The sequence below is a fragment of the Geotrypetes seraphini genome, chromosome 1 (assembly GCF_902459505.1).
Source record: "Geotrypetes seraphini chromosome 1, aGeoSer1.1, whole genome shotgun sequence".
In the NCBI taxonomy this organism is placed as follows: Eukaryota; Metazoa; Chordata; class Amphibia; order Gymnophiona; family Dermophiidae; genus Geotrypetes; species Geotrypetes seraphini.
In genome coordinates, this window is record NC_047084.1 from 297,746,972 (window position 1) to 297,766,917 (window position 19,946).

A 19,946-nucleotide genomic window follows, 5' to 3' on the forward strand; every position below is an offset into this window, starting at 1 on the left:
GCTCGCGCTGGCAAAAATTTAAAGAGGTAAGAGGGGGGCAGGGAAGGGAGGGCATGAGTGTGGTGTGGGGGGTGTAGAGGTGTTGGCACCCCCACCAAGACAGCGCCTGGGGGTGGTCCCCCCCTTTACTAAGCCACTGCAAACACTGCTGCTGCACTGGAGTCTGAAAAGTAGAGGTGGAAATGTGGTCCAGGCCATTCCCCTCGGAAATTAAGCCCTTTATTACATAGTAAATAAAAGTGCATTAAACATTTTGGGCTCTTTTATTACAGTGTGTTAAATATTTAACATGCTTGGAAACGGGTTTTGTGGTAGTTTATGTGTTACTGAATTTTTCAGGATTTTCCTGTCAGGGGGTATGACAATGGGTGGAGAATAGGTATGGACGCATTAGTCAGTTAGCATGTGTTACAGTTACTATATGCTAAATTGCTAACAGAGAGTTAATGTGGGAGCACATTTTTTTTTTCTAATGACACAGAATGCAAGAAAAATCTCACAGGTCAATTCTCAAAAAGCCAATGGCCCAAAAAACAAAAAGCAGCCAGTTAATTTTAACAAATTACCGTTTACCAAACTTTCAGAAGATTCTAGCTAGCTAGGTTTTCAAATGACTATCCACTTAAATCTAGCCAAGAAAAACCAATGCTAACCAGCTAAATTGTAAGACTACCCTGGAACATGTCTAGATCTGCCTCTTTTTTGTTTTTCTTTTTTGCCTTGATAAATTTAGTTGCCTTCTCAATTTAGATAATAAAATATAGATGTTACAGGTGTGGGGAGAGGGATTTTTTTAATGAAAAAATGTTTAACTTGCTAACTGTTGCCAAAGCCTATTAGATACTATACATACAAGGTGTGGAAAGTGTACTTTCTAGCACACAAACATAATGATATGAGTTTGTTCTCAAGTCATTAGAAAGACTGGGCAGGCAGCTTCCTCTGAGGGACACCCAATCTGCAAGGGATCACCTTCACCCACTCCCACAAACCCACTGCCTTCTCCTTTTGGCCCAAATGCAACAGCACTATAAATCAGTTTTAAGTAAATATGCTGAGGCAGTAAGAAGCCATCTGTAGCAATTTAAAGCTCTGGTTACAGCTACAGGGAACAGCAATCAAGTGACATGACTCATCACTGATAACGAGCTAATTCCTTCATTAGTGATCGCATCTCATATTAATGCCAAACATATGTTCTCTTGGGATTTAATGAAACAAATTATTATCATTGCTTGGACTAAACTGTCCACCCTCATTAATGTACAATGAACTCTGACTGAAGGCAATATTGCAGAGCATTAAACCTTAAAACCGGGAAATGTTTCCCTTCAAAAAGCACAATGACGCACAGACCTGACCGAACAGTAGGCGCTTAGGTGCTCCGATGCGGTGCGATTACAGCCTGTTCCGTAACGGCATCTGGGCGCCCAGATTTCATTATAGAATACTAGCGCATCGGCGCGCCTTCGTGCCAACTAGCAGGCATAAAACTTACAGCGTTCTACAAATTGTGTACATAAGTGGGAGACACGCCCATATCCTGCCCATGCTCTACTCATGTGTATGCCCCCTTGCAATTATATGCTATACTATTGGTGCATCACTAATGTCTAAATCTCCAAATATAAACCTAGAAAAATGGGTAAGCACTACTACCAATTGCCAGAACTCCACAATAGCAGGCAAAATCAATCAATACATATATAGTGTATAGTGAAATCTCGGTGCTACAGTGTACAGTTCAAGCTGTGGTGCGCTGGAAAACCAGAGCTCCTGGCTTAACGTAAGGAGCAAGACTCTTTTTCAAGTCACGCTGTGCACCACCATGGATCTCACTTGTGCACAAACCATAATGTTAAATGATATATATAAAGTGCAAGTGCTTATACAAAAATATTAATTATTAGCAAGACGTTATAGTGCTATCAATGTTTCAAGATTAAGGCTCACTGGCGGAGATTTAGAAACTGGCGGCGTGCCTCACTTTTCACAAATTGTGTCCCTTACAGCTCCTGAAGAAGGGTATCGACCTGAAACTTGACTAGTTGAGCTAAGTTACATCGGGCTTTTTTTGTTATACCGAATTTGGAAACTGAATTAACGTTTTGAATAGTGGATATGCTAATAATTGGGCAGCTACCTCTAAACAAGTATATCTACCTCGCTGGTTTTCTACCTTAACCTTGAAACATTGATAGCACTACAAGTTTTTGCTAATAATTAATATTTTTGTATAAGCACTTGCACTTTATTTTTAACATTTAACATTATGGTTTGTGCACAAGTGAGATTTAGACACTAGTGATTGATTAATATTTTCTTTTGGGTTTTGTAAGTTTTGAACTTCATACTATTGGTGCATAGCAAAAAAAAAAAAGGAAGGAATCAAAGTACACAACAAACCAATGAACCGAAAAAAACACCAAGAGCCTCAGAGAATGAGACAAATTCTTTTTTACTGGACATTATGGAAAGAGTGTCTCTTGGCCTTAAGCACCTGATGTTACCCTATCTACCTGTGCTTTATAGTCATTTTCTCTGAGGTGAATGTGTCTAGGGGGGTGGGGAGAGGGCGTATAGTGGGTAGGGGGATGTGAGTGGAGTGAGGGGGGTAAAAAAAATGATTGAAACTGTTGTTTCTAGGTTCTCTATTGCCAATGTTGTTCAAAGGCTCTTATCTCGCTCTGCATTGTTAATTGACTTCAGTGCATGAATCCATTTTTTCTACCTTTTCTGTATTGTCATGATCCGTTTCTATACTTTCACTGCTCTTTATGATTTCGCTGTGTTCTATTATTGATGGTGGTTCAATAAACATATTTAAACAAAATAATAATAGACCCAGGACAAATAATTTCTTCTTTTATAATAGACCCGACATGGGACATGTTTCGGCACATATGCCTGTGTCAGGGGTCAGCACAAATAAAACTTGAAAATAAAATTGGTCCAGCAGCAAAAGAATAAGAAAATAGGACTGAAATCATCCTCAAAGCAAATCTTCTGGGTTTTGTATAAAGTTCAGCAGGGTTCGGAAGGCTTGCTTTGAGGATGATTAGACAGTAAGCTGTGCTGAAACTCCCTCAGTCCTCACTGTTAATTTAGATTGTAAGCTCTACCGAGCAGGGACCGTCTCTTTAGTGCATTGATGTACGGTGCTACATATTTCTATCAGCGCTATACTGTAGAAATGTTATATAGTAGTAGCAGCAGTAATAAGTTCCCAGAAAAAAAGAATGAGTGCCTTAGAGCTTACAAATCTTTTAGCAGCCATTGAAACTACTAAAACAGCAAAGAACTAACAGAGAACATAAAAACTGATACCAGTCTCGGTGCAGTTGCCCTCCATGCAAAATGTGCACTTCCCAGACATTCAGAGCATGCTATTACCATAACAACTTTAAACAAGAAAGTCTTACCTTGTAGAAGTCTTCCACAATTGAATAGAGCAATTAACAAGAAATTAAAGCAAAAATATGGCTCTCTAGTCTTGAAAGGCTATTTTGCTGGCCAGGGGTCAAGGGTCACACTGCTTTCAGCTTTAAAAACACTCAATAAAATGTTTAAAAGGCCAAATATATTATTTTGAAAAAGGTGACTAGCTTTCTATTGTATTACTTCAGTGACGTGCTATTTCCATGGTGTCACAATCTGCTAACATGTGCAATAAGGCTGTGACAATACCTGGTTACTGTGCGGCATCCCGTAAAGTGCCTCGACAAGATCCGCTGCCCTTTTCAGCAGGACTTCCTGTAAAGACATAACCACACAGTGGTTTAACTGCAGGTACCACTAGACACCTCTGGGAAATCTAAAATCTTAATGTCATCACCTAGGGGCCCCTTTATCAAAGCGCGCTACAGTTTGCGGTCAGCCCATTTCAACATGGGATTTTTACCATGCCCTACTTGCAAACTGCATGTGGCACTTTTTAGCATTTTTAAAAATTAATTTTTATTTTGCAGGTTGTGCACCAATGTTGTCATTAATGCGTGATGCCTGCCTAGATTCCGTAGAGGTAGGCTCCAGAACATTAGGCCAAGCTTTACTGGGCCTAATAAACCGGCGCCTAACTTGGATGTCTAGCAACGCCTAAGTCCATAAGGATCGTAGGCCAATTTTTGTGGTTTTGACGACATTTTTATGGTAAAAAGGGCTTGCAGATGCCAAAAAATTGATTTTTTTTGTGAAATATCATTATTTTTTTTAAAAAAAAATCACACTTCTGGCTTATGGACAGTGTGGCAAGTGAATCTTCTCGTCAATCTGGCAACGACGCTAATGAATGAATGTCGGAACCAGTTTGTTTACATAAAGGCAGTATCATATCAAATTTAGAACTGTAGACTATCCCAATCAAAATTTATAGGATTTTAAAGTTATGGGACAAATATGTCCCTTGGTCCTGAAAGGGTTAAAGACTAAGAGCTCCTTTTACAAAGGTGCGCTAGCGGTTTTAGCGTGCACTTAGCGCGCGCTAAAATGCCGTGTGCGTTAGCTGTTACCGCCTCCTTTTAAGCAGGTGGCAATTTTTTGGCTAGCGCGCGCTAATCTTGTGCATGCACTAAAAACGCTGGCGCACCTTTGCAAACGGAGCCATAAATATTATGTTTTTAAACATAATACTTGATGGAATTAGCGACAAGTTATCCAGGTTCAACCAATATTCATTGACAGTAACCAGATAAATGTTCAGCTCAGCAGTGACAGTAAAGCAGCTGAGCTAATTTGGCTGGACAGTTATCCAGGTATTGGTACTGAATGTCGGCAGCACCCTGATGACCTGTAGCAGTGGCTTGATCTCCTGATATTCGGTGGCAATATCCATGGACCACTTGATATCCAGGCCTATTTAACTAGTTCCTGCCCAGTTAGATAGCGTTTGGCCAGCTAACCACAAATATTTAGCGGGAAATAGTGGCTAAAACTTAGCTGGCTATATCATACAAGAGCCGTCAATTTTAAGTGCTGACCGAGCAAGTTTAGCAGACAAATTGGGCCATGCTAAAAGGTCTATCTTTGGCCGTTATAACTTAGCCAGCTATCGCTTAAAATTGACAAAGCTGGCTAAGTTTGAGCCAGCCACAAATAGATCAGATACTCAATGCCGGTCAACTGTGGGAGTTAGCTGGCTTGCTTCTCGCAGTCTGAATATCAGCTCTGGAATATCTATCTTTAAACACTGTGGTCTACCCTTTACAGCAGAGGTAGGGGACTCCGGTCCTCGAGAGCTGTATTCCAGTCGGGTTTTCAGGATTTCCCCAATGAATATGCCTTGAAAGCAGTGCATGCAAATAGATCTCATGCATATTCATTGGGGAAATCCTGAAAACCCCACTGGAATACGGCTCTCGAAGACCGGAGTTCCCTACCCCTGCTTTAAAGTAATGCCAATTGTGGAACTCAAATATCGGTGTGGAAACTTTTTAAAAGCTCAGAGATCACAGCTCTTACAAAATGGTGGATTTATGCTCTAAACTTTGGAAACTATGCTCTAAAATTGACCACTATGAAAATTTAATAGGGCTGAGTGCCTAAATTTATACTCATAATTTCATTAAATTCCTAAGTTTAGGAGCATAAAAATGGGTGGCAACAGGGGTAGATTTTGGAAGTACATGCTTACCAACTTTATGGACAAAGGCCCTGATTCTATAAAGTCCACCTAAAGTTAGGTGCTGATATCGGCATCTAACTTAGTCGGTTAATAGGGTTAGTTCATGCTGATATTGGCACTGGACACCTCACAATCGGATTTCATTGGACTTAATTGAAAGTCACCAAACTCAAAAAATTTGATACTATAAAAAGTAGGTGCCTGGCCCAAAGTGCCTACACTAAAAGTGGGCATGGTTAGGGGATAATCATGGGTGTATTTTCGAATTAGGCACCTCTTTGTGAATTAGGTGCCATTAGGCACCAATATTGGTGCCTAACTTTAGGCAAATAAAACCCTGGCATAAATTGGGGATGCCTAAATATTAGGATACCCTTACATGACACAGAATATGTGATACATTTACATGACACAGAATGTAACGCAGAACAGTGCAGACCAATCCCAATCCAAAAAGGTCATCTGTTTACATCACTTTGCATCACACACATGTCCTGTCAAAGGTTCTATTCACCACAATTGTCATTTTTACCACACAGAGACTAACCAATGCTTCGTGCAAGGAAAAAACCATTGCAGCATGTCACACCCTTAGAATGCCTCATGATAGCCTGTCATAAGAACATAAGAAAAGCCCTCACCGGATCAGACCGAGGTCCATCCAGTCCGGTGATCCGCACACGCGGCGGCCCATTTAAGTACTCCTGATTGGAGACCCAGATATACCATAGCCCTCAATACAATTTGCAAGAAGGTGTGCATCCAACTTGCGCTTGAATCCCAGAATAGTAATCTCTGTCACAACATCCTCTGGGAGAGCATTCCAAATTCCCACCACGCGCTGTGTGAAAAAGTACTTCCTGATGTCTGTCCTGAACCTGCTGCCACTCAGTATCAGTCTATGACCTCTTGTCCGTGTCACCTCCGAAAAAGTTAGTAATGCTTCTTATTGGTCTATTTTATCAAATCCCTTTATTAATTTAAAAGTCTCTATTAAATCCCCTCTCAGTCTTCTCTGCTCGAGGGTAAACAGTCCCAATTTCCTAAGGCGCTCTTTGTAGCTCAAATTCTCCAATCCCTTGACAAGTTTCGTGGCTCTCCTCTGTACCCTTTCCAGCAGAATTATATCTTTCTTGAGGTATGGAGACCAGTGTTGGACACAATATTCCAATTGCGGTCTGACCATTGCTCTATAAAGTGGCATTATTACATCTTCCAATCTACTCGTGATCCCCTTCTTAATCATGCCCAACATCCTGTTTGCTTTCTTCGCCGCTGCCGCACATTGTGCCGAAGGCTTTAGGGTTCTGTCAATCAGTACCCCCAAATCCCTTTCTTGTTCACATTTTGCTAATGTCGCCCCCAACATCTTATACTTGTGTTCTTTGTTTTTTTTCCTAGATGCATCACCTTGCATTTGTTTATGTTAAAATTCATCTGCCACTTTGTTGCCCATGCTTCTAGCTTGTTCAGATCCTTCTGGAGTTCCTCGCAGTCCTTTTGAGAGTCAACAGCCCGACATAGTTTTGTATCGTCTGCCCTTTGAACACCTCATGATAGCCTAAATACTTTAGCCTATATAGAATCGCTGTATTATGAGACTGCTTTGTGAGAGTTTTTGATTGTAGACAGATTTTGGTTTTAAAGAATGTTGACCGGAAGTTAATAGACAGTGTCAAGTGAGAATGGTAATAACAGGAAGCTACTGAAGATCAGAGAAAGATAATGCACGTAGATAAGAAGAATTTGAGTTGTTTTTGCACAGTAATATATGTCATGAGTACGTTTAACTAATAAACAAGCGACAATGCAAGATTAAAAAACCCCTTTGTCTTTATAGGATTTTATTTCCTAGTGTCAGGGAAAAAACAAAACTGCAGTGTTCTACAAGTACACTTTAACAGAATCAAAGTTTTTTAGCTACAAGAGGGGCTTTTCTTTAATATTTGCTAGCAATTAATGTCTGTCATTTTTTTTAGCAGTACAGTCTTATTTTATCTGTTTTATTGTATTATACGTCAAATTCAATGTTTTTGGAAATACGAGTGGATTACCATTTAATAGTACTCAATATCATTAATAATATAAAAAGAGAAATTGATTTCCTTTACCTACCCTGATTCCGAGGGTCTAAGAAGTTTTCTTTCTCCCTGTTGTTTCTTGAAACTTGCAAAAAGAAACGCTACTTCCCTTTTTCCTATTTTTATTATTTATCTAATGCATACAGGGTTACGTCCTGGTTTCTAACACTTCCTGGTTTCTAACACAATGCAATCAGCGTTTAGTTTTATTTAAAAAAATTATTTCTAACTTGGCTTAAAGAACTTTTCTAATAAGGTGCTGAAGAAAAAGTCCAGTTTTATTGATTGAAATTCAGAATGTTAGTGAAAGTCTTTTTAGACTATTAGTGAAAGTCTTTTTTCCAAATTTACCACATACTGAAGCGACCGAAGCAAAAGTAACTAATTTCTGCTTTTTCATCTCCCCAGTCACAAATAGAAATGCTTTAAGTGTTTCAACAGAGAGATACACTATACTGCTAACCCCTTTATAGGCTGTTCACTGCTTGTTAGGAAAATCATGTGTCTAAACAATATGTATTACTTTATTTGTTTCCTTAGCAAAATATATTATGAGCCAAATGAAATTGTACCCATGCTTTGATAGAATTCCATGGGAAAGACATTTCCCCCATAGATCCTATTTTGTTTTAATTTTTAGGTTGTATAATTTTTTTTTTTGTTTCAGCAAAGTTACAATATAACCTATGTGTTAATATGTCCATCCTTTTACTTGGGGTTGATTTTCTTTGACTCTAATTCCCTTAGGCTGACAAATATTAGACCTTAGGCTATTTAAATGAAAGCAGTTAAGTTTTTGTTTTCTTTTATATTTCATCCTTTAATGCTGTACCTATCCTGTTAGTAATGTTACTCAGGTATAGTTGGAAACAAATTAAATGACATATACAGTACAGATATTTCTGCCTTATTAATTGCGGATCACTTCACAAAGACAATTGCCATACCAAGGGAAGCTGTTTGCTACATGGAAAATCCGTGTTTGCGCTTTTCGATGTCTGTTAATGACTTATTTGCACAATCATGGACCAATGTTACTTGAAAACATCATTGCTGAGATCTTCCCATCCGGATGACACCCTGATATGGATGAGCCCCAGCGAAAGGACCCTGCTACCCAAGAAGGAATCTGATAAGTGCCTAAGAAACCCTAAAGACCTATCAGCGAAGACTCCTTGACTACTGCTACTAAGAACAGAACGACTTTCGTGACCTTGAACTTCTACAGCTTTAATTATGGACTTATTGATTTACATTTTAACTCTTTTATGGACTCATGCAGTATTAGCATATGTATGTATATTCATCTGTTTGTGATTATTTCTAAAAGCCCTATTGCAAGATCCATGTGTTCCACTTGATTGTGACTTTTATGCATTTTCATCCTGTTTTGACTCCCACAAATAGCTCCTTAGCTATAGCTATTTTCCATTTTCAATTAGATTCTTTCCATCCCCTTTCTTGCTACTAAGTTGAGAGAAAGTGCAGTGAAGAAGAAGCAACGAACCCAGCTGAAGGATGATGACTTAAGAAGAATTGATGTGGTTGCCTGGACGTCCACCCCTGGCATTGAGCATAACTTGATGGCGTCTGGACTCAGACGAGTCTGCACTGATCCCAACTATTTTGGAGGGGCATGGAAATAATCTAACTAGTTAATTTATCCCTTTTGGATATAGTATGATCATGACAGGATGAAGCCATAAAGATATATTAAAATGTTAGCCACCCATATTTACTGTCACTTGATCCACATCCTGAATATCAGATCAGATTATGAACCTCCGCAGATGCTTAGTTGCTCGAACTATGTCAAAAGTTGAAATAGGAACTCCCTTCACCTACAATATTGCCCATATGGATCAGGATATGACAAGTCATTAAGAGTCATTGGTATATCACCTTCTTTGCTTAGACAAACGGTAAATTAATACTCTATCATCTATTCTTTTCTACTAATAGTTGTATAGAATTGCTGAGTTATACTGTGACACATGCCATTATAGTTTAGTTTGGGTTGGGTTAGTTTATTTGTCCTCTTAATCCATATCAAGCCTACTTATTGAGTACCAGGGCCTTATGCCTGTGTTGCGTAACCAAGTACCAGCATGACCTTCAACTACATCTTGACCTTGAAGATTTCGGAGATTTCGCAATCTTCGAAGAGGGGAATGAGGAAGGGTATAGAAGTCCTGTGTAGAAGAGACCAAGTGAAGACCAGGTGCTCAGAAGGGGGAGCTTGGTATATTAACCGGACATTTATTGGGACACAGGGTAGGATTAGATCATAAGGGATGTGGTCACATAGTATCACTCATTATGTTAACCAATCAATAGATTAATAAATGAGATAATAAATATGATTAACCAATGTAAATGTGAAATGTAACATGCATCAAGGTGGGCCAGAACTGTCAAGAGTCCTATAAAAGGGGGCTCCCGGGACCAGAGCTTCAGAACTTTTTGGAAGTTCTCCATCAGTCTGGCCAGCCTGGTGTATGTTCTATCACTCTGTATGCTGTGTGATTTGTTCCTGTAAGCTATTGCTATTTTATTATTAAAACTCATATTATTTGTATCAGCTTAACGAGAGTTGAGTGGTCTATCTGTGAAGGCCTAGGGTCTTCAGATTCTATAATGGGTGGTAAGTTTTATAGAATTGGTGCCCATATCAGCACTTAATTTTAGGCAGATTTTATAGAATCAGGGCCAAACTGTAAGTGCTAGCATTCATAGCACAATTTCTGCCATACACACTAGTAAAAACATGACAGCAGAAGAAGGCCCATCCACAGTATCCACTACCTTCTCCTCTTCCTAGATCCCACGTTCCTGTCCCATGCTTTCTTGAATTCAGATAGTCTTTGTTTCCACCACCTCTACTGGAAGACTATTCCATGCATCTACCACACTTTCTGTAAAAAAGTATTTCCTTAGATTAATCCTGAGTCTATCACATCTTAACTTCATCCCGTGCCCTCTTATTCCGGAGCTTTCTTTCAAATGAAAGAGATTTGTCTCATGAGTCTTTATGCTATGTAGGTATTTAAATATCTCTATCATATCTCCTCTCTCCCGCCTTTTCTCCAAAGTATACACATTGACATCTTTAAGTCTGTCCCCATACGCCTTATGACAAAGACCATTGACTATTTTAGTAGCCTTACTCTGGACTGACTTCATCCTGTTTATATCTTTTTGAAGGTGCAGTTTCCAGAATTGCACATAATATTCTAAATAAGGTCTTACCAGAGTCTTATACAGAGGCATCAATACCTCATTTTTCCTACTTGCCATACCTCTCCCTATGCACCTAGCATCCTTCTAGCTTTTGCCATCACCTTTTTGACCTGTTTGGCCACCTTAAGATCATCACTTACAGTCACATCCAAGTCCTGCTCCTCTTTTGTGCACAAAAGTTCTTCACCCCCTAAACTGTACCGTTCCCTCGGGTTTTTGTAGCCCAAATGCATGACCTTAGCTGCCAAATTTCAGACCATTCTTTAAAGACGCCAATGTGTGTATACAATATACATAAGTACTGTAGATGCTATCTGGCTTCCTAATCTAATCCTGTTATAAAATTACCCTCTCTGGCTCAGGAGAAGTCCAAAAGAATTGTCAGCTCTGCTTTTCCCTCTTGTTTTCTCTTGTCTTCCTTATTTATTTTCAATGCTCTCCTTTTTCACTCTCAATTTCTCCACCTTCCTTGGCTTTTCTTTTCCTCAGTCGTGAATCTCAGGAAAATATCCATATTCAAAAAACAGCAGGATGGACAATGAAAACCTTCCCATTTGTTTTTATGTTGCTTCAAGTTAATTAGCAGAACTTTAATTAGTGTTTGTCAGTTAATTAGCCCATGCACATTATTTAATCATTTTTGCAATCCATTTGCTCTGTGGATGAATGTAAATAAAAGTTAATGAAACATCAAGGGAGGGAGGATCTTTTTCCATTTTATAGAGTAATGGTGGTGTTTGAGGTTTTCTGGAACAGCAGCGACCTGTCATATTGTACCAAATGTGGCTTTCATTTTATGAAGGTCATTTCATAATCCCAACAGGATTATACTGGTAAAGGGAAGCAGAAAAATGAAAATAGACCTCCCCCCCCCCCTCCACACAAACATTGTCCATCTCACTGCCCTAATATTCCTTGCAATCAGAGTAGATATGGTATTATTCTGCTGCTTAGTAGTAAAGCATCTGATAAATTACTTATAGAAATGACACTATTCCCGGAATCTGTATATGACACCCAGTGAGTGCTCAGCATCCTAATATTTTGGCATTCCCAATTTATGTCAGGTTTTTCTTCGCCTAAAGTTAGGCACCGATATCAATGCCTAATGGCACCTAATTCACAAAGAGGCTTCTAATTAGAAAACAAGCACAGCAAGTATTGGGTGGTCAAATTTGGGCAGGCGGGCTAACAAGCAGTTAATCATGAATAATTGGTTGTTAACAACCAATTATAGATGTTAACTGGCACCAATTAGGACTGTGGTATTCTATGACGCATTGTAGTCCTCTGTTTATGGAACTCATTACCTTTAGTCCCTGCTCTGAAGAGCTTACAATCTGTCTATTACATGTCAAATGTACAGTCCTGCCTACGCCTTTCAGCACTATAGAAATGATAAATAGCAATAGTAATAGTACTAGAAATTAAATCCCTTTCTTCCTACTCAGACTTTTGCAACTCCCTTCAAGCTTTTCTATTTTGAGACACTTTCTCAGATTAATCCCCTCTCCCTCCCTCTCCCTTGGGCCATCTTAGTCTGAGCAGTAATAGATGATCTGCACAGTGGCACACTGACACTTGTGGCTATGTACTCTTCAATCTACACTTCTCTATAATTTGATAGGAGTTCTCTTTTCTTCTCTGCTGTCATTCTTCCTTCCCTGTTCCACTATACAAAGGTATACCACATTAAAACGTTTTGTTGTAAATAAAGACGTGGCATCAAATACATCATTTCTGCAGTATTTTTTTTTTTTTTTTTGCTTCTTTTGTTGTCCTATACCTACAGTTCCGTTGGACTCTTTTTGGTGATTCTTTCTTTTCCTCCATATTTTCTTCTTTCTCCAATTAATTGTAATTCCCCATACTGTGATATTATAACATTATTTAAATCGCTCTGACGACTCTTGCCCTACTCGGTATATCAAATCTTAAATAATACTTGAAATTGGGCTCCTACATCCCATAAGGTGCAAACCAAAAGGGGGTGTGGCCATAAGAGGGGTATGTTTGAATTAGGGTCATTCCAAAAAGTGTTATAGAATATTGAATCAGGGCATCCAACTTGGGTGCCAGGATTTGCAGCAGGCCTAAGTCTGTCACTCAGAGCTGGATGCAAGAATCAGTGCTACATTCCCAACCCAGTCCACTGGGCACACCTAGTACCAACAGATTCCAGGATATCCACAATGAATATTCATGAGCTAGATTTGCATGCAATTGAGGCAGTGTGGCTAATCCATCTCATCCATGTACCTTGTGGATATCCTGAAAACCTGGTAGGATTAAACATGCCCTGAGGATGGGTTGGGAATGGCTGTTCTAAAGGGCATGCATCCTTTACAGAATAGCATTTAGCATTGATCTTTTCCAGCCCCTATTTCAGAGTGCTATTTAAAGAATTCACCCCTATAGGGGTTATTCGATAAAGTAGGCACTAATATTCACATTCAATTACACACAGAAATGTTTAGAATAATGGCACATGTATATGTAAATGCCAATAATCCGCCTAACCACTATCTTGTAAATATGCACATATCTTACAAAGTGTATATTGTACACACTGGCAAACACATATTGTAGATGGAGTCTGGGTAGAATGTGGGTGAGATTCATTCACACATATAAGTTACAGGTTATGTGCATCTCTTTGGCATTTAGGCATGAACGCTAACGCCAGCTCTATGGTTGGTGTAAGTGCTCACATCTAGCATACATATGTGGTTATGTTAATATTCCATACAGGAATGTAGGTGACCAATTTCCATTACAGGGAAATTCTGTATAGGACGCTGGTTTTTGCATCCGCCTAAGAAGTGACTGAGAATCTCACACCAGCATCGTATACAGAATCACGTCTGCTCTAAGGGTCAGACGCATAACCCTGCCTAACCGGCTCAATTCTCTAACCAGTGCTCATGTCACAGGTGCCGGTTAGAGAATCACACCTGATCCCTTGGCATCAGCTGATCACAGCAAGGGAATCCTTTTGCCATGATCAGCTGACTGGCAGTAGCAGGGAACCCCCAAACCCCCACATGAACTCGGCTGGCAGGAGGGATGCCCACTGTCTCCTGCTGGAACTCCAAACCCACACCCAATCCCTCCTGCCCTGGAACCCCTCCCCCCTCCAAAGCAAGCTGGGCAGGAGGGATGACCACTCTCTCCTGCCCTTGAGCCACCACCCACCCCCGAGACAAGCTGGGCAGGAGGGTCCCTCCTACGCAGGAAGTCATTGTAGAGAGGTGGCTTCCAGGAGGGATTTTCTTCTAACAACTTGGACCCCTGTGGTTCCCCAGCTCTAGAGGTTTCAGAGGAGGCTAAGCCCATGGCTCCCACCCCCCTTCATGTGCTCCATGGCACACAGTACATGGACGCTCTTCAGCCAACCATCCAGCACAAAACTTTCATGATGTCGGAGTAGAACATTTTGAGGAGTCCATCCCAGTCAATTCTGAGCCAAATTGAGGGACTTTGAGGCAGAGGAAGACTAGAAAATATTGTTTGAAACCCAAGATGGCTACTGCCAGAAATATCATGCCAAAAACTGCCCTTGGGGCAGTTTAAAAAACTTTAAAGTTTTTAAACTTTAAAGTTTAAAAAACTTGTGGAAAGGGATTTTAGAGGTAGGGGACTTTTTCAGATACCCCTCCCCCTAATTTTCCCCATAAGGAATGAGCTGCATTCCCTGTTTTGCTGGTGTCTGCCAGTGTCAATTTTGCTGAAGCCTGACCAAAAGGGGAGGATTTTCAGCCTCAAATCCTTGCAGGAAACAGTCCACAACTGAGATCTTCAGGTTGCAACTCAAATAAACCCTACTGAGGACTCCACTCTAACAGTTCATTGTGGTGCGATAGGGGGAGATTAAAATGAAGCCAGCTCCCAGAAAAGCAAAGGGATTCACACAGGGGCGCCACAACCTGCACTCAAGCCTCTGACAAATCAGAAGGCAAGCTGTCTCCCAGGGGAACAGACCCTGAAAGCAGGCTGGCTCAATAGGTACACCTGGGGGTTGCCTTGCCAGCTGCAGCCCACCCTTGTGGAGTCTGTGTCCTCTCCTAGGCAGAGTAGTCACAAAAATGGGGAACCCTGGGAACCAAAGCCTAAAGAAAAATACTTGAAAATAATAAAAACAAACCGAGCAGTTCGCTAGCAAAACGAAAAATTGAAGAGGACACTATCTAAACAACCGCCTAAATCAGTCACCTCAAGACAAAGAAGAACTCCGAACCCTTTTGCCTTCCCTCCACTCAAGGGCACTCAGCGCAAAAAGATGTTTGATAACCTTCTGGCGACGCAAGCAGCAAAACTTAACCACTCCATCTCCAACCTGTTGACGGCAACGGGTGACTTCAAAACTTTTCGAAAAGAAATCAAAACCCTACTTTTCAAAAAATTTATCCAGATATCTTAACGCAACCCTTCCCCCTCCTCCTAGATAAATTCTCCCCCAAAACCTCCACTTAAATAATCTCTTCCTCCCCAAAACACCAACCAAGTATTCAGATCCCTGAAATGTTATGTAATCTTATTTGTACTCTAACTGTAATCTATTTGTTATATCACACAGTAACGTATAGTCAATTTAATATCCAATTTGCAAGTTCTTCCAGAATTAATCCAGGTACCTCTCCTCCCTTGTAAACAAACAAAAAAAAAACAACCCAAAACTGTTGTAACTTCACTGGAAATGTCCAGTTAGTTCTTTTGTAATCCGCTTTGAACTGCAAGGTATAGGCGGAATAGAAGTCCCTAATGTAACGTAATGTAATGTATACTCCACTGGTGAAGGAGGAGGAGCTGAAAGACGTGATTGACACCATTCTACAAGCAATTTCACAAGAACAGATTGATCATCTAACAAACAGATTCCTGTGTTTATGTAACAGAATTACAGATTGCATGAATACATTACTTAGGGTTACCAGACGTCTGGATTTCCCCGGACATGTCCTGCTTTTGAGGACGTGTCCAGGGGGGTCCGGATGGCTTTTCAAAACCCAGCATTTTATCCAGGTTTTGAAAAGATTCCTCAAATGGTATCAGGCAGGGAGGAAGTCCGCGCATCTGCACATGGGCCGACTTCCTCCTTGCCCAACAAGAGCAGGCAGTGGAGGGGGGGGGCTAGTGCGGGACTGGGGGGGGGTTAGGGCATTACGTGGCGGAGATGAACTGAACTGGGCAGGCCTGGGGGTAGGTCTAGGGGGTCCAGATTCTCCAATTGGGAAAATCTGGCAACCCTAACGTTACTATGCTTCCTCTGTGCCCTTTGTATCATTATTACTCTGTATACTCCTCAAACAAAATTTTTGCAAACAGCTACTGCAGAATTAGCCTCCTAAACCTAGGCAATAGTACCCCAAAATGTAAGGTCATGCATTTGGGCTGCAAAAACCTGCAGGAACAGTACAGTTTAGGGGGTGAAGATCTTATGTGCAAAACAGAAGAGCGGGACTTGGGTGTGATTGTATGCGATGATCTTAAGGTGGCCAAACAGGTTGAAAAGGTGATGGCAAAAGCTAGAGGGATGCAAGGTTGCATAGGGAGAAGTATGGCCAGTAGGAAAAAGGAAGTATTGATGCCCCTGTATAAGATTTTGGTGAGACCTCCTTTAGAATATTGTGTACAATTCTGGAGTCCGCACCTTCAAAAAGATATAAAAAGGATGGAGTTGGTCCAGAGGAAAGCTACTAAAATGGTATGGGGTCTTCATCATAAGGCGTATGGGGACAGACTTAAAGATCTCAATCTGTATATTTTGGAGGAAAGCCGGGAGAGGGGAGATATGATAGAGATGTTTAAATACCTACGTAATGTAAATGCACATGAGTCGAGTCTCTTTCATTTGAAAGGAAACTCTGCAATGAGAAGGCATAGGATGAAGTTAAGAGGTGATAGGCTCCGAGTAATCTAAAGAAATACTTTTTTTACAGAAAGGGTGGTAAATGCATGGAACAGTCTCCCAGACGAGGTGGTGGAGAAAGAGACTATGTCTGTATTCAAAAGGGTCTGCGATAGGCATGTGGGATCTTTCAAAGAGAGAAAGAGATAATGGTTACTGCTGATAGTTAGACTAGATGGGCCATTTGGCCTTATCTGCCATCATGTTTCTATGTTTCTTCCTTATCAGCAATTAACATAATTTAAAAAATATTCTGGAATTAGAGTATTGTTTTCTGCTGCTTGATAATGTACCAAGAATAAATAAAATAATTCATGGTCTTTCAGATGAGTGACTTGGAAGCTGCATGCTTGAACTCCTGAGAGGAATCACAATTGCCACTTCTGTGACAGCTACTAATGGGTACTAAGCAGCAATGGAGCTAAGTCCAGGAGAAGATTCTCCTCCAACCCTGCCTTACGTTAATAAGGATTTCTGTGTTGTTGATCATTACATCTGCCAGGAAGAAGAGAATGGAAATGAGGCTGAAGACTTGAACTCACTCAAAAGCCTTCAAACAGCAAATGCATAGTTATTATATAAAGGTGGAAGCAGCACCCTATTAATTCAACAAAGCTGCTACATTTCAACAGGACCTGTTTGCTTATTTCCTGCCTCTGTATTTATTACTAACTTTAAACTGAATCTGCTTGGTTGTTTACTTCCTTAGGACTCCTTTTTTCATGCAGTGGTAGAGCCTTTTACGTCGGGCCAGCAAGGTAAATGCTCCAACGCTAAAAGGAATTGAATACCTATACAAGAATACCTGCTGGAAATGCCCTCCTTCAGAGACATCATATACAATAATGTCAAGAAAAGAATGTAGATAGGTCCCTCACTGTTTATTGCAACTATGTTTGTTCCCCTGTAACCTGTCCTGAGTTTCTGGGAGGACGAGATATAAATTGAAATAAACAAATAAATAAATGCTCTCAGTGATGGTTACAAAGTTGCGGAACTCCCTCCCGAAGGAATTAAAACTAGAAAAGGACATCGGAAAGTTCAAGAAAGGGAAGAAGACCATCCTTATCCTAAACTACTTTAACTAATAATGCAACAGACAGGGGGATTAGCATTAGAGAGGAAATAGCTGGCTACTCCCCACTAGGAACACAAAAGGAAACTAGATTTACCAGGATGTGCGCAAATACAAGACACGATACTAGTACTTTGTGTGACACATGTAGGATAAGTGTATTAAAGTATAAAGTATAAAGCATAAAATAAGGTAAATATAGGGTGAATATAGCATACTCAAAGGGGAATATTCTATAAACGGTGACCTGATTGTAGGCGGCCATAGACATCCTACCACTGTCTAACCAGCCAATCAAGAAACACTTTTTAAAACAAAACACCCCGAGGCAGGCCACCTACACCGTAGGTGTCTGTCGCGGTTGAGGGAGATGCATTGGGATGCTTAAGCTCGCCCAAAGCTAGGCATGGGCGTGGTTTTGGCCAGAAGTGGCCTTGGGTGAGCTAAGATGGCCCTACACTTCTCCCTAAAGCTGCAATAGGCGCCTGAAATGTAGGCCAACAAAAGCTGGTCTACATTTCAAATAGACACAGCCCCTATTCTGATCACGGCAAATAAATCTAACTGCCGCGATCAGCCGAGTGGTCGTGGCAGGGAACTTGCCCTCCTGTGAAAGGCAGCAGGAGGGTTGCCCATCCCTCTAGCCAACCTTCCCCGAAGCATCCCCCTCCCCCCCAAGCAACCCCTAGAAGGAGGAGTGCCCATTTCCTCCTGTTGGAACCCCTCAAACACCCCCCACACACAACCAACTGTGATAGGCAGAAGAGATGCCCACTCCCTTTTGCCAGAACTCCCACAAAACCCCCACACGGATGCTTCGGGGGTGGGGGTGGCAGGAGGGAGTGGACATCCCTTCAGCCGTCTGACTTTACGAAGGGGGGTTTCGTGGGTTTCCTACCTTTGTGGTTGCTGCTGAGCTGATCGCCGCTGGGAGATTTCCTTGCCGCGATCAGCTCAGCGGCAAGGCAATTCTCTAACCAGTGCCTGTGACATAGATGCTGGTTAAAGAATCAGGGTGGTTAGGCGGGATTGGACGGGATTAGGTGCCTGTCCATTAGGACAGACACGGTTCTAAAACAGACAGATGCTGTGCTATATAGGACACCCATGTGCAATTCTCAAAAGCTGCTTAGGCGACTGTTGAGACCGGGCGTCCTATACAGAATCCAGCCCAACGTGTATATTGTATATAGGGTGAAGATATAGTATGTAAATAATATATCTGGGTGAAAATATAGTATGTAAACTCTGTTTACACAGTCAAAAAGACTGAATGTAAAAGATAGTAAATGTATATAGAAGCTCTATATTGTAACACCAGAAGCTCATGTAAACTGCTTTGAATTGACTCCCCAGTCATTTGTAGCAGTATAGAAGCTTTCAATAAACAATAAATAGCTGTGTCTAACATTATGTGCTGTTCCAAGGTGTAAGCACTATTCTATAAAACACGCCTAACTTTAAGTGAGGCTTATAGTATAGCTCTTTTTATTGGCACAGATATTTTAGGAGTCTTTAAAATAATTTACCCCAAAATGGGTATAAGAGGGAATGTGAGAACAATAGAGGGGAAGGAATGTACGGCATACACACACTGGACCCAACCACTCATTACTCATACAGTCACATATACCCCTACCTAAATCCACTCACTCACATACACACAGACTTGCGTCCTTTGCTTGATTCGCTCACATACTTGCACACATAGATCGCAGTTATATACTTGTAGAGGCTCACTCCACCTTCAACCTCTACCTAAAAAAAAATAAAAATAATAATAATGGCAGTACTGCAGGAAAGTCTGAGAAACTGAACCTGTATGCTTGCAAGCTTGTGTGTCTTTGGCATGGTGAGTACATCACATAACATTAACAAATATACCCCCTCCTTTATAAAGCCGTGCTAGCGTTTTTAGCACCAGCTGCCGCGGTAACAGCGCTGATGCTCATAGAACTCCTATGAATGGCTGAGCTGTTACCACTGTGAATGGCGCTAAAAATGCTAGCGTGGCTTTATAAT

At 40.9% G+C, this 19,946-nt stretch overlaps 1 protein-coding gene across 8 annotated transcripts in view; it reads right to left on the bottom strand.

Annotated features, from left to right (window-relative positions):
- Positions 1-19,946, bottom strand: part of EBF4 (EBF family member 4) — a 494,482-nt gene that overhangs the window by 64,437 nt on the left and 410,099 nt on the right. For all 8 annotated transcript variants that reach the window (XM_033954142.1, XM_033954133.1, XM_033954116.1 and 5 more), the window contains one exon: positions 3,688-3,753. In XM_033954142.1, coding sequence (XP_033810033.1) covers positions 3,688-3,753 — 66 coding nt within the window. The remainder of the gene's footprint in view (positions 1-3,687; positions 3,754-19,946) is intronic.